Genomic DNA, 16,286 nt, shown 5'->3' with positions numbered 1-16,286 from the left:
CGCCCGACGAGATCGAGACACTCCCGGGCAGCCCGATGCACTCGGGTAGCTGGAAACGCGCTCGAGCCGAAAATTATAAATTAAGTTTCTTTTCCCTTCTACGACACATTTTTTTGCACGAAGACGTTTCAACCCTCTACACCTACCGAACCTTAAAAGTAACTGGTAAATGTTTCTTTGTATGAAAATGATGAGATTGATTTTATTTAGACTTTATGCAGCTCTCCTATTGTAATATGTTAATGTATTAGCTCGTTCGGAAAGTCATTTCGTTTTCTCCTTTGCTGAAGAAATAACATTCAATTTGATTTCTATTTCTTGCAATCGATGTAGTCAATTTCTACTTTGCAGAAAGATTCGCAGTCTAGTAATGACAAACGGAAGCATTGCCATCCCTACACGATAAACGAAATTACTTTCCGAACGACCTGATAGTATGTAGTATGTAATTTAAATAAAAATATTAATTTTGTCAGTAAAAAGAAAGACTGCTGCTGCTACACATTTGTATAATAGACATTTACTTTAGCGACATCTACCACATAGCACGTCCTACATTAATGCGACCTGGCGCGACCGTGTTGCCCTCTTACGGCGAGGCAAAATCGAGCCCCGTTCTCCGTGCAGTGGCGCGGCAGCAGGGATCCAAAACGCGACATAGCTGCGGCGCAGTACAGCTGCAGAACGGAGCAGTTGGTTGTCTGGGTAGTAGTAGATTATTCGATTTTTAATATTAATGTGATTTTGAATTAAAATATTGACAACGAAGAGCGAAGGACTACAAAATTACACGAATGTATAGAATTGATTTCACAGCTCCCGAATAATTCTGTGTGAAAAAAATAATTTAGATAAGTATTTTTTGCCTATAAAATATAATAATTTTTCTGAGTAATGAATACGATACTTTGTGATTTTTTATATTTTTCTTTTACATGTGGTGTACAAAGCAGATCTACTAGCTGAACTATTTTAATTGGAACGCACGGTCATATCCTGATTATTGCAAGAAAAATGTTCTCACGGTGAGTAATATGTAACTTGTGATCTTGAAAACCATTATATTCTTAGATAGAAAGCATTAATAATTGAAGTTTATACGCGACATATATGATCGTGCTTTATACAATCTTTTTTAAACCAGTTAATCAGCGTGTAATGTCACAGCAGCGTTTAGAATGATAACTGTAAATGTATATTGAATTTCCCCAATCAGATGTACCTTCTTTGATATAGATACATAATCCCTTTTACTTGTCATTTTAACTACATAATATAATGTGAGAAGTAAGCCTTGCGGTTGAGTTTTAATTCTTGTATTTTAAATTATCATAACCGCTCCGTAATTTGTGCGTGCCAATGTATGAAATAAGTAAAGGAAAGTAAGTAGATATAGAAAGTAAGAAAGCATGCATGTAATAATTAAAGGAAAGATTAAATAAGCAGTGCTGGGTAGAATTCAAATATATTTGTAGAATTATAATATGTAGATACGTACATAAGTTTCTATAACAATAAAAAATGGGAATATTGAAAACTCGACTCTTAACAGTTCTGTTTTTTTTTTCATTTATAAATACTTGTTTATAAAGTAAACAATCTGGTTCGTGGATTTCGAATGTGGTGTAAGCTTTGGTCTTTGTAAGTTTGACATACGTGGAATTGCAACCACGTTGTCATAATGTCGTGTTATCTGTGTTTGATCTGAAGTGCCAAATGTTTGTTAGGAATTCTTGTGATGGGTCTGTCGCATGTACCGGGACCAATTAATGTTTGAAGTGTAGAAATGAATGGTTTTTGGAGTCTGCAATAAATTTTAGGTTATAATGTTTTACTCGATATATGGTTTCGATAGTAAATTTGTGCAGGAAGAGTACATTAATTATATGTAGATATAACACGTGCCACGGAAAAATGAGTAGATTGTTCGATTTTTAATATTAATGTGATTTTGAATTAAAATATTGACAACGAAGAGCGAAGGACTACAAAATTACACGAATGTATAGAATTGATTTCACAGCTCCCGAATAATTCTGTGTGAAAAAGATAATTTAGATAAGTATTTTTTGCCTATAAAATATAATAATTTTTCTGAGTAATGAATACGATACTTTGTGATTTTTTATATTTTTCTTTTACATGTGGTGTACAAAGCAGATCTACTAGCTGAACTATTTTAATTGGAACGCGCGGTCAGATCCTGATTATTGCAAGAAAAATGTTCTCACGGTGAGTAATATGTAACTTGTGATCTTGAAAACCATTATATTCTTAGATAGAAAGCATTAATAATTGAAGTTTATACGCGACATATATGATCGTGCTTTATACAATCTTTTTTAAACCAGTTGATCAGCGTGTAATGTCACAGCAGCGTTTAGAATGATAACTGTAAATGTATACTGAATTTCCCCAATCAGATGTACCTTCTTTGATATAGATACATAATCCCTTTTACTTGTCATTTTAACTACATAATATAATGTGAGAAGTAAACCTTGCGGTTGAGTTTTAATTCTTGTATTTTAAATTATCATAACCGCTCCGTAATTTGTGCGTGCCAATGTATGAAATAAGTAAAGGAAAGTAAGTAGATATAGAAAGTAAGAAAGCATGTATGTAATAATTAAAGGAAAGATTAAATAAGCAGTGCTGGGTAGAATTCAAATGTATTTGTAGAATTATAATATGTAGATACGTACATAAGTTTCTATAACAATAAAAAATGGGAATATAGTAATCTCAACTCTAAACAGTTCTGTTAAAATATATAAGTTTATGAAAGAAGAGTACATCAATTAAATGTAAATATAAGACATGCAACGGAATTCGTAGATTATTAAATTTTTGAAATTAATGTGATTGCGAATTAAAATAGTGACAACGAAGAGCGAAGGACTGAAAAATTACACGAATATGTAGAATTGCTTTCACAGCTCCTGAATAATTCTGTGTGAAAAAGATAATTTAGATAAGTATTTTTTGCCTATAAAATATAATAATTTTTCTGAGTAATGAATACGATACTTTGTGATTTTTTATATTTTTCTTTTACATGTGGTGTACGAAGCAGAATTACTAGCTGAACTATTTTAATTGGAACACACGGTCAGATCCTGATTATTGCAATGACAATGTTCTAACGGTAAAAAGCATTGATAATTTAACTTTCTATTCTTTGTATGATTTGAAATATTCATAATATGGAGAATAAATAATAATTATCAGTAGATAAGAAACATTTTTTAATAAATTTTAGTGCAAATTTCATCCCGATATCTCTGATGGTTCAAGAGTTATAGTAAAATGTCAGGATCCAACCTGCTGTGTTCGGTCGTCGTATGCTGTGTATCGCGCGGTGCAGCATTCAAACAAATTTTTAACAACATTCCTTGTTAGAACTAATTTTACGGAAAGTTTCTATCTATGTCAGCGATAATATCATCGACCATATTTTCATTTTTATTTTCTTCAGAATCATTTGTTTAGTCAGCGACCACCATTTGTTATTTCATCTGACGCACGCAACGCGTAGCTAACGAATATTACAATACAATATTGTTAGAATCAATTATATTCAAGGTAATGATCGTATTTTCATATTCATTCTATAAAATGTGTAATCGTAATTTTACCGTGTCGTCAATGTTTTACCAATTTTTTTACATATGTTGAATTATGGCTGTTTAAAATTCATTGTATTGCCGATAATATTTTGTTTCTCTCAAAGTAATCATACTGTTAATAGATGGAAAAAATCGCAGGTAAAGTGAAAGGTTCTTTTGTCTTTGTACACAACGATTACGTGTACAATAAAGATCATCGCAGTGAAAATATTTATCGTTGCAACACACGACGCACCACACGATGTTGTGGGGCTGTGATGGTTCTCAGCGATGGGACTATTACGCTATTAAAATCCCACAATCATTCTAAATTGTTTCATACAATCCAGCGGGAGAAAATGAAAAGTGATATGCTTCAACTATGTCGGGAGACATTGATCCCATTAAAAAAAATCTTCGATGACATCTGTAGACAGTAATTATTGTACCATATTTTTGAAAGAAACTTTGAACAATATGAAATAGATTTAAAAATTATCAGAAAACTAAATAAAATTCTTTTTTTGTGTAGGTATCCTATTGCTGCAAGCACATTATCATATAACAGTATAAAAGCTGTACTTTTCCGAGAAAGACAAAAAAGCTATCCACAAGTTGCGCCTAATTTAATCGCCATAAATGACTGCATTGAGACTCATTCTATCATGGATAACATTACTAAAATAGTAATAAAGGATGAAGAGGGTAAAGCAGCCATTTTGTTCACTACAGGCACACTTTTGAACGTTCTTGATACCTCCCACTGTATCTATGCTGATGGTATTTTCTCCGTAAGTAGTATACAAGTGAAAGTAAAGTATATATGTAGGGTGTAACAGAGAACATGTGAGAATCAACTCAGGAACTGTAATTGTACTATATTTAAAAACATTGAGAAATATTCATATAAATGTATGTCTATCTGTCTTGATGAGATTTTTCTGTTTTAATTTTGTCTTATCTAATTCCATCTGTGTGTGCATAAGATATTGAAAATGACTATCTTGCCAATTTCCAGAAAACTTGTAGAAGTCTTGTTATGGATCCGGTTACACTCTGAAAGACTCCTGGTGTTTGCCGAATTTGTTGAGAAGCTTATTGTAGTCTGAAGCTTGCGTGAATTCTTGCTTATGAGATATACCGGTTTACTGTGCAGTTTATGGACAGAGAGAGTTTGCTCTTTTTACAAAATCCGTTATATCTCGTAAACAAAGATAGATCAAGCATATGTTTATATGAATTTTTTTCATTGTTTTAGACGTACAATCAGTTTCTGAAGTGGGTCTCACATATTCTGTTACACCTTGTATAATATATGTGTATGTATAGACACATAAGACAAACACACAACATTATGTCAGTGTTTAAAGTGTGTATAGTGTATATTATTATTAATATATAAGGTATTTCTAGGATTTTGTCTACTCTAATATTGCTGTCGTTTTTGCAAATCCAAATGTTTATTACACTGAGAAGTAACTTGTAAAAGAATTAGCAAATTGTGCGATTCGTGTTTTTTCAACTTTTTGAAGTAATCGACGATTTTTCACTAATAAATGAGTATAAATGTGTTGATATTGGAATGCCTCTGTGCCGAAAATTCATGATAATTTGAATGAGGCTATCAAGAAATACACTTGATATGACCTCTATTACTCTCAAGACAAAGAAAATATTTCTATAGAGATTTACTTTATTAATTATGTTCCAAGTCAAATATTTTTCGAGCGACTGCTGACCAGATGTAGCATCCTTACTTCCAGCACGGTATTTCATTACCCTGAACTTACGCTACTTGGACAGGCAAGGACCGCTTCTTGTAAGATAACAAAGATATTGGTCAGACAAGAAAATATTAAATTTATTAGTCCTTCAAATTATTATGAATTGTCTGGTCATTTCAAGATCAACATACGTGTTTAAAATCCATTTTTTTAAATCAGCTACACTAGTAAAAATGTGTCGCTGTTACAAAAAAAATCGTCGATAAACTTTAAAACTTGAAAAAAATTTTCTTGACGGAAAAAAACATGAAAATGAAAACAACTATTGTTTTGTATATTTTGTTATTTGTAAAAGTAATGAAGACATTAAAATGGATGAGATAAACGAAATACCTGGTATTCATATAATATGTAGTATAGACATAATACTGAATGTATATATGTATTATGTATCAACGAATTATATAATAGTTGGACTGTTTTTAATTTCTTAGAAGGAACAGAAAATGTTAAAAAATGTTCTTCCGAAAGTTGTTTCATATGAAGGGGGACATAATGTGATACAAATATTCTTTTAATACGAAATAATGGAAAAGATGTATACATATACATATATTATATTTTATTTCTATTCAATTCTATACAATTTGCATTTTATTTCTATTCAAGGTTTTACCTCCTAAACCACCAATTGCACAACTTTATATTATTCACATTGTATACATGGATACCGTAAGTATAATATACATTACCAAAGTATGTTATTTTAGTTTGTTATACTATAATTATATGATGTGTATAGGCAATGTTGGGCAAATTTTATTTTGATTATCGTACAAAGAATAATGTAAGAATTTATTCCTGAATCACGAGTAACGATATTATTTGGAGAAAAATTATTTATTAGTAACGAATAAATCTGTATCGTAATAAATAAATACTATGTTTTGTTATTCGAAATTAGTTCACGACAAATAGATTTGAAGATCAAAATGCACTCAACACTGACAGATGTTAATAGCACTTTAGGTGAAATATTTTTCGAGTTAACGTTTGATAATTGACGAAGTACCCTAAATTGAGAGAGCATTTACAGGTTATCGTAATGTTTTGTTATGTAATATAGAAATTAGCATTTAGACGTTTGTTTTAAATATCCCATTGTAACATTATTTATTTTGTAATTTTACTACAAGCATAAAAGTGCATATAATTTTTATTCTTTCCCTTTAATACATGGTAACTGCTGCCCTATGACCAGGGTAAAAATTCACATCGTATTGATAGTGGTACCAAATTTAACAGCTTATATTATACTTATGAAAGTTTTGCTTTGAAAGGGAGTGGGTACAATATTTATATTGTGCGAAACATTAACAAAAGCTATGTATATAGCAATATGGAGCAAGATAAAAGAATTAGCTCCAACGCTTCATGAGAATTTGAAGTTTACAATGACTGATTATGAAAGTGCAGCAATGATTGCATTGGAGCAGCAGTTTCCATTGAGCAGTGTAAAAGGCTGCTGGTTCCACTATAATCAGGTTAATATAATTTTATAGGGAATAAATTTACTGCCCATAAAAAGATATAATTTTAAACCAAGTGTACGTTTTACAGGCTTTATTACGAAAATGGCGCCATTTAGGTCTCGCAGATGCACCAACTAAAGTATTGTCAATGGCAATGACATTAGCTTTAGCTCCTGCAGACCTCTTTAAAAAAGGGTTTGCTGAAATTGAAAGAGAATCAGCTTCTTTTACCGCTGAGCATCCTCCAATCAAAATTTTTATCGAATACATACGATCCACGTGGTTGCCAAAAGCAGAAAAAGTTTCAGTATATGATTGTCCCATGAGAACAAACAATACCACCGAGTCTTACAATAATGTTGTTTCATTGAAGTTAGGAAGAGGGAAAAAAAACATATGGATATTTTTGGGTAATTCTTTCATTAATTTTATTTCATTTATACATTTTTATTTGTGTATAAAATAAAATTTAAAAGAACGATTTCTCATCCAAGCCAAGTTAACTGTGTAAACTTTACAGAAACTATAAAGCAACTAATAATGGATGAAGAAATTAAATTAAAAAGACTCAATGAAGGACAATGTGTACGTCGTAAAAGCAACAAGAAAAGTGTAATAAGAGATAATAAGATTGGATTACTACAGAAACATCTTGCTAGTGGAAGGTTTGATTTTGTCCTAAATGTTAAAAAATATAATTATACATAAAAGATATTTACTTATTGGTTTTTAGATTAACTTTGAAAGAGTTTTTATTATCGTTTCATAAAGGTCATAAGATATTAATGTATGGAGATCATGAAGGTAAAGTATGAAAATTGGTGTTAATGTAAACAAAAATAGGGATTGTTCTAATCGCGCATTGTTTTCATTGCACATAAGTTTTTCCCAGAATCGTAATGACCTCAATCAAAATAAACTACCATCCATTTTTACTTCGAACTGTTAACACATTCACGACCGGCGGTTATTAAGTGAGACTTATAGCTATGTACCGCCTATAGCTGAATACCGTAAGGTCACAAACATAGGTCTACGACTACGCTATCGGTATACAGCTACAGAATTTGAAATGTCGTAGGACTAGGTTACCTGTCTTGAATCTATTAATAATTTAAACACGCGGGACTGGTTAAAACAGTGTGTAATGAGGATTCTCATAAAAAAAGTCTTTTAATACTCTTGTCATGATTTACCGAGGTTGCAAAATTTTCAACATTTTACTTATAATAGATAATCTAATTAATATTAAATTAATAATCACTTTAATAAAATATATAAAATATTTTCCTTATTTATAGCGGTACATGTTTGCACTACTCCAGAACCGATTTGTGTTATAAAAAATGAAATTACTGATCAAAATCGAAGTAAGTTAATACTTAAGTGTGGATTTATAGTGGAGCTGCGAGCATCGATGATAGCGGCGCGGTGAAAACAAACCAACATGCGTGACAACATTTCGACACATACTAATGAAAAAGTACATATGTATTTTCATTGTTTTTCTTTTTTTTTCACCGCACAGCTCACCTCGCTGCTCCACTATAAATCCACCCTAAGGCGGTAGACTTGTTTCCAGAATTGCAAGGATGCGGGATGCGCGTTCTCATTTCTAGATAATACAAAGATGGGATTTTAAGTAGTGAAAAGCGCTAGATAAAAGATTAATCTGGGCTGCGATCGCCCTCTATAGTCCTATTTTTACGTTTATGAGGCGTAATTTGCATTATTCGACAAGCATGTAGCTATGAAAATAGCTATGAAATCAGCTACATACGTTAGTTGTATGCTTCCGAATAATGCAAATTACGCCCGCAAATAAAAAAATAGAACTCTTGAGGGCGAGAGCGGCCTAGATCGAGCTATCTAGCGATTTTGTCTACTGAAAACCCCCATTTTTGTATTATCGAGAAATGAGAACGCGAATCCCGCACCCTCGCAATCCAGGAAAAACGAATTTACTCGTTTAAAGACATCTTTAAGACGTCTCATTGTCAGTGCTATCTGGATATAGTTGAGAAACAGAATTTAGTGAAAATTTTATGACAACCGGTAAATCTACAATCTTAATAATTATTTCTTAATAATTATTTTAACAATTCCAGGTGCATATAAAAAATGTACGAAGAAAAGAGTCAACCAAGAATTGGAGGACAAAGGTACAATTTATATGGACTAAACTTAGTATTGCTAGAGAAGAACTCATTTCTCTCTTACTAAATTGTTTTTTTACAGATAATCTGAACGTACGTGGACATGCAGAATTGCTGGGCAAAAAGGCTAAATTCACAAACTTAAAAATGCCACTTGTAATATTGGAAAAACTCAATATTTGAGTTTTTAACACAATTTTTGTCGTTTGGCCATTTTGGATGTACGTTACAAAGAGATCTTCAATATTTACAAAGAGATTCCAATTGACCTTCACAGATGGGTCATTCCACGCGAAAACGGACACATTTTGGAGTAAAATTTCAGATTTTGTTCAAATTTAAATATGGTGATTTTTGATATCTTAACAAAACGTGTTAACCTTTTTTCATTGAGTCATAAGTTTAGAATTATCAAAGCGATGAAAATGGGTTTTTGGGAACTTGTAGTGAAATCATAAGAGTATCTACTAAAAATGTTTTTTTCACCATTTCTTTTGCTATCATTTTAAACATATTCCGAATTTTCAATAGACCCGTGTCCCCTTTACGGACCTCTATTAAAAAAGATATACTGCCTCAGACAGCCAAACACAGTGGGCTGGATCGTGACATTTTACTATAACTGCTGAACCATAAAAGATATCGAGATAAAATTTGCACTAAAATTCATTATAAAATGATTTTTATGCGTTGATAATTCTTGTAATAAATATATACTTTTTGTAATCATTTTTAATTAATTGTTCAAATTTTGTTGTCTTAAAATGGAATTTAAAATTGTTAATTTGTTACTTATTCAGTATTTTTTCAGATAATTTAAATCAGCCAATGTCTTTGGTTATAAACTCTGTATTTCTTGAAGTATTCATAATATGAAAAATAAATGTCAAGAAATACAGAGAAATTTATAACCAAAGATATCAATGTATCTGGTTAATTTATAACCAAAGAGTAACAAATGTACAATTTTTAATTTTATTTTAAAACAACAAATTTGGTCTGCTATGAAAACACGTTATTTGTTTAAAACAATTGCAAAAGAAATGGTGAAAAAACACATAGACATATAGAGATAGACTGCGCCGTCTTATGGGCGAGTTGAAGCCCACAATGGCGGCGCGCGGTACAAAGAGTGAGAGAGAGAGCATTAGCCGGGGTCCATAGCGCTCTCTTTCTATATGATGTGTCGACACATCAATTAGAAAGAGAGCGCTATGGACCCCGGCTAATGCTCTCTCTCTCTCTCGCACGCCGCCATTGTGGGCTTCAGCGCTTCGTTCAGGCCGCGCAGTCTATCTCTATATGTCTATGGAAAAAACATTTTTAGTAGATACTCTTGTGTTTTCACTACAATGAATACTGGGATAGTTTTATACTTATGACTCAATGACAAAAAGATAACACGTTTGTTTACACGTGTGTAAAATCAACAATTTTTAAGACATCGAAAAATCCTTTGAGATTCGTTCATAGATCACTAAAGACTACACATATTTAAAGAACAAAATCCGAAATTTTACTCCAAAATGTATTCGTTTTCGCGTGGAATGTGTGACCCAGATATGTTATAACCGTATTTCTATTATTCTAAGATATATAGTGTTGATGTTTTCTGAGCATACTTATATTTCTGGTTCACGAAGTGTCACGTACATCGTAAAGCTGACATTGCATACAGGGCATCGTTTGCAATCACATTGGCTGATACAAGTTATACAACAAGCAAGATGACCGCAAGGCACACAAACTTCTGTTGCTTTGTTAATAAAACAGATTATGCAAAATCCTGATTTGTGGTTATTACTATCTTCTTGATCATTAGTATCTCCTTTTTCACATTCCCAAAAACTATCATTAAGTATTTCAACAATATAATCGCCTAAAAAATATATGTTCAATTAATTATCCGTACTGCTTGGTTATATGAAAAATTTGATTTTTCGATACACCTCGGTCACAATTGGTGATAATTGACACCACTTATTATATTAATAATAACGATTTAGAAAAGTTGAGATTAATATGTGGATTGGAGATAACCTGCTGACACTGTCCCGTCCTGTATTGTCGAGGAATTCGATGATGCTGAAGTCGTACCTGGTAACGTTTTTGCATGCATCCATTCTAGTTTATCTTTAACAACAAATTATATACGGAGAGAACATTATAATATATATAATATCTACAATCGATAATACGTACTACATAATATAAAATTAATTTATTTACCGGTTTCTGTAGGATTATAAGTTGTTTTGGCAAAAGAGTTAGCATCAGCAATTTCGTCATTAATATCTTCATCTGTACAAAAAGTATTTTAATTCTATGAGGTAGCTTTAAAATTATCAATATATATTTACCTGCCAATGCACTGATTTGATTGATTTTAAAAATTGTGTCTTTATGATGAAATATATTTAAAAACTCCTCTAGAGATAATCTACAAAATCATATAAATTTATAAACATATATACAATAAAAATAATTATAAATAGAAAGAATGTTAACCTTCCAGTATCAAATTCAGCTTGAGCTTTAGCAATTTTTTTCCTTCGACTAATATTTTCACGAGTACGTGGTTTTCGAGACGCTACACCATTTTGTAGCCGATTCAAATCTAATTCTTGATCCATAAGCAAATCTCTTATTTTTTCTAAAATTTAATAACATTTAACTACATACTGCCGCATATTTAGAGTGACATGACAATGATGTAAGTATATAGTTATTAAATTATAAATAAATTGATTGCAAAAAATTAAATAATACTATACCTAGAAATGCCCAAACGTTTATGTTCTGTTTTCCTAATTTTTGACCAGCAACATTATGGAAAGACTCTGCAATATTGTTAGTGCGCACCGGACAATTGTATACGCTTACTTGCGATGCCATTTTTAACCAATTAATTCGCATGTAAGTCATAAATAAAAGAACATTGGGGAAATTACTTGCTATGTTGTCTGCCTCTTTTTGTATAATTAATAAGGCTTCTTGAAATTTTGTTTCAGGTACTAAAGCCAAAGACATTGACATACGCAGAACAGTATTAGGTACATTAGTCAAACCAAGTTTGCGCCACTTTCGCAGAATAGCCTGCGATATATCGTACATATATGTATGACAAAAAATGTAGCTTTCTATACATAGACAAAATTGTAATTTATATGATAATATATAACTTCAAACAGTATCACCAACCTGACAATAGTGAAACCAGCAACCATGTATATGCGCATTAGGGAATAACTCATTTAGAGTTGTAACAGCAGCTGCTTCATAATCACTCATTATGAATCTTATATTATTTGGTAATTCGGGTATTAAAGTAAATATTTGTTTCCATATGGCAGTATACATCGCAGCCGTCCGTGTTTCGCACAGTACAAGTATAGTTGCAATACCCTGCAGAGAAGCAATTCTTTATGTTTGTGAAGGAGCATTGGATACAATTTAAGAAGTAAATCCAATATAAATTATGTTTTACATTATCCATGTAGCGTATATGGATGGTGTAGAGCTGTCCCATGTGTGGCTTCTTGGGTAAAACCTAAAATTACAGACGACTATTATTATCTACTATTATTATTATTATCTATTATTATCATATATACACAGTAAGTTTACTTTGAAAAGTCTGATATTCTTGATATAAACATTTAAGTTAAATAGCTTCTGTAATATATAGAGTTTAAGTTAATTAAATTGTTAAACAAAAACATTATATCTAAGAGTTTTATGCTACTTACTGCAAATGTTCCATCAACGAATATTTCTTTTGAATTCTTTAATCCTTCTAGCAAGCCGTCAGTTGTAATTATAACAGCAAATTCGTCTTTTAATGACTTCACAACAGATATTTTTAGTTTTTCCAATGGTTGATAAGTTTTCATCTGATCATACAAAATTTCTAAGGATTGCGGAATTGTGGGTTTGAAATTAGCTCTCTGTCTGTGCAACGTTGGTCTTAATTTTGAAAATGAACAGTAAGCTGCAGCATCTGGATGTCTTTAAATAAATATTTGTATAACATTTCAGTGAATTTATATATATGTGACACTGTCAACAATTAATTTCAGTGATTTCTTAATATGTTTTAAAAACCCCCACACACTCTAAAAATTTAACACAAACTAACTCCATATGGTTGTTCTTTCCTGTGTACATCTGCTATTCCAAATCAATTCTACAACATATTAAAAAATCTTTGAAATCTGTAAGAGTGTCACATATCGATAGATAGATAAATATTTGATCAAAATATTTGGAGAAAATATAAAAAAAAGTTGATAAAAGAAACACATAAGAAAAGTAAGCATAAACATACTTTCTACAAACATCATCAAATATTTGTTTAAATGGGATCAATGTCTCCCGACTCAGCTTCATCATTTCCTCTATCATAAAATGCTGCGTAGCAATATATTCTTGCCCAGGGTGGTTATGGGGTTTTAATAGCGTAATAGTCCCATCGCTGAGAACCATCACAGCCCCACAACATCGTGTGGTGCGTCGTGTGTTGCAACGATAAATATTTTCACTGCGATGATCTTTATTGTACACGTAATCGTTGTGTACAAAGACAAAAGAACCTTTCACTTTACCTGCGATTTTTTCCATCTATTAACAGTATGATTACTTTGAGAGAAACAAAATATTATCGGCAATACAATGAATTTTAAACAGCCATAATTCAACATATGTAAAAAAATTGGTAAAACATTGACGACACGGTAAAATTACGATTACACATTTTATAGAATGAATATGAAAATACGATCGTTACCTAGAATATAATTGATTCTAACAATATTGTATTGTAATATTCGTTAGCTACGCGTTGCGTGCGTCAGATGAAATAACAAATGGTGGTCGCTGACTAAACAAATGATTCTGAAGAACATAAAAATGAAAATATGGTCGATGATATTATCGCTGACAAAGATAGAAACTTTCCGTAAAATTAGTTCTAACAAAGAATGTTGTTAAAAATTTGTTTGAATGCTGCACCGCGCGATACACAGCATACGACGACCGAACACAGCAGGTTGGATCCTGACATTTTACTATAACTCTTGAACCATCAGAGATATCGGGATGAAATTTGCACTAAAATTTATTAAAAAATGTTTCTTATCACTGATAATTATTATTTATTCTTCATATTATGAATATTTCAAGACATACAAAGAATAGAAAGTTAAATTATCAATGCTTTTTACCGTTAGAACATTGTCATTGCAATAATCAGGATCTGACCGTGTGTTCCAATTAAAATAGTTCAGCTAGTAATTCTGCTTCGTACACCACATGTAAAAGAAAAATATAAAAAATCACAAAGTATTGTATTCATTACTCAGAAAAATGATTATATTTTATAGGCAAAAAATACTTATCTAAATTATCTTTTTCACACAGAATTATTCCGGAGCTGTGAAAGCAATTCTACATATTCGTGTAATTTTTCAGTCCTTCGCTCTTCGTTGTCACTATTTTAATTCGCAATCACATTAATTTCAAAAATTTAATAATCCACGAATTCCGTTGCATGTCTTATATTTACATTTAATTGATGTACTCTTCTTTCATAAACTTATATATTTTAACAGAACTGTTTAGAGTTGAGATTACTATATTCCCATTTTTTATTGTTATAGAAACTTATGTACGTATCTACATATTATAATTCTACAAATACATTTGAATTCTACCCAGCACTGCTTATTTAATCTTTCCTTTAATTATTACATACAAGCTTTCTTACTTTCTATATCTACTTACTTTCCTTTACTTATTTCATACATTGGCACGCACAAATTACGGAGCGTTTATGATAATTTAAAATACAAGAATTAAAACTCAACCGCAAGGTTTACTTCTCACATTATATTATGTAGTTAAAATGACAAGTAAAAGGGATTATATATCTATATCAAAGAAGGTACATCTGATTGGGGAAATTCAGTATACATTTACAGTTATCATTCTAAACGCTGCTGTGACATTACACGCTGACTAACTGGTTTAAAACAGATTGTATAAAGCACGATCATATATGTCGCGTATAAACTTCAATTATTAATGCTTTCTATCTAAGAATATGATGGTTTTCAAGATCACAAGTTACATATTACTCACCGTGAGAACATTTTCCTTGCAATAATCAGGATCTGACCGTGCGTTCAAATTAAAATAGATCAGCTAGTAGATCTGCTTCGTACACCACATGTAAAAGAAAAATATAAAAAATCACAAAGTATCTTATCCATTACTCAGAAAAATGGTTATATTTTATAGGCAAAAAATACTTATCTAAATTATCTTTTTCACACAGAATTATTCGGGAGCTGTGAAATCAATTCTATACATTCGTGTAATTTTTCAGTCCTTCGCTCTTCGTTGTCAATATTTTAATTCACATCACATTAATATTAAAAATCGAACAATCTACTCATTTTTCCGTGGCACGTGTTATATCTACATATAATTAATGTACTCTTCCTGCACAAATTTTATCTCTTAATGAGTAAAAACATTATAACCTAAAATTTATTGCACACACCAAAAACCATTCATTTCTACACTTCAAAAATTAATTCGTCAAGGTGTATTTGGCAGATCCTTCACAAGAATTCATAAACCTAGATATGCACTTCCATCATTTCCATCTGCCATCGGCCGCATTTCCATCTGCGTTTAAAAATTACTGTAAGCAATTCTATTTGTGCACGATTCGCGTGTGTGCAATTTTACATTTTATGTGTGCCCAATAAAGATGAATCCAATTCTATTTGTGCGCAATCGAGATGTGTCCGATTCTTCATGTGCGCAATCGAGATGTGTCCGATTCTTCTTGTGCGCAATCGAGATGTGTCCGATTCTCCTTGTGCGCAATCGAGATGTGTCCGATTGTACTTGTGCCCAATCATGCTGTGTCCAAAAGATATGTGCGCAATGTGCATGTGGGCAATCGTATTGTGGGCAACTGAGCGCCTCCCCTCGCCGGCACCCGTCGACACGTTCTCGAGCTATACGGCGACAAAGAAACTTTGATTTTTCACTAATTTGACGTCATCCAAAAAGTTACGGCCAACTGGGAATTAAAGGTATATCGCCTTCCCGAATTTTCCGGGAGGCCATCGGGCCTTCGGCCCCGCTCGGCTCGGCTCGAGGTCGAGGTCGTCGGTAGCGACGATGGTGGCGGGGAGGCGCGCGATTGGTCTGTCATCGTCATCCTCCCCCCCCCCCCAACCCCCCTCCCTTTAA

General features: G+C 32.1%; 2 protein-coding genes across 12 annotated transcripts; one reads left to right on the top strand and one right to left on the bottom strand.

Annotated features, from left to right (window-relative positions):
• Window positions 1-901: 901 nt before the first annotated feature.
• On the top strand, window positions 902-10,813 carry LOC143217509 (uncharacterized). 11 transcript variants are annotated; one of them, XM_076441878.1, is made up of 11 exons: window positions 2,258-4,044; window positions 4,141-4,399; window positions 6,002-6,064; window positions 6,673-6,876; window positions 6,953-7,274; window positions 7,385-7,529; window positions 7,598-7,668; window positions 8,166-8,234; window positions 8,973-9,026; window positions 9,103-9,241; window positions 10,664-10,813. In XM_076441878.1, the coding sequence occupies exons 1-10, from the start codon at window positions 3,752-3,754 to the stop codon at window positions 9,201-9,203; spliced, it is 1,581 nt and encodes a 526-aa protein (XP_076297993.1). In that variant the 5' UTR covers window positions 2,258-3,751; the 3' UTR covers window positions 9,204-9,241; window positions 10,664-10,813. The 11 variants fall into 11 exon arrangements, 9 of the variants coding, with proteins under 9 accessions (XP_076298001.1, XP_076297993.1, XP_076297996.1 ...); XM_076441881.1 differs by lacking the exon at window positions 10,664-10,813 and having other exon boundaries at window positions 2,258-3,148; window positions 3,752-4,044; window positions 9,103-10,091; XM_076441879.1 differs by lacking the exon at window positions 10,664-10,813 and having other exon boundaries at window positions 2,258-3,585; window positions 3,752-4,044; window positions 9,103-10,091.
• On the bottom strand, window positions 10,327-15,208 carry LOC143217508 (uncharacterized). Its single transcript, XM_076441877.1, has 10 exons — window positions 13,348-15,208; window positions 12,770-13,028; window positions 12,508-12,570; window positions 12,222-12,425; window positions 11,795-12,116; window positions 11,529-11,673; window positions 11,381-11,460; window positions 11,250-11,321; window positions 11,061-11,153; window positions 10,327-10,899 (listed from the first exon to the last, which is right to left on the bottom strand). Exons 1-10 carry the CDS (start codon window positions 13,638-13,640, stop codon window positions 10,643-10,645), a joined length of 1,788 nt encoding a protein of 595 aa, XP_076297992.1. The 5' UTR covers window positions 13,641-15,208; the 3' UTR covers window positions 10,327-10,642.
• Between the last annotated feature and the right edge of the window lie 1,078 nt (window positions 15,209-16,286).

This window comes from Lasioglossum baleicum, chromosome 17, assembly GCF_051020765.1.
Source record: "Lasioglossum baleicum chromosome 17, iyLasBale1, whole genome shotgun sequence".
Lineage (NCBI taxonomy): Eukaryota > Metazoa > Arthropoda > Insecta > Hymenoptera > Halictidae > Lasioglossum > Lasioglossum baleicum.
The sequence above is the reverse complement of the archived record's forward strand: the minus strand, read 5'-3'. Positions and strand labels throughout refer to the sequence as shown.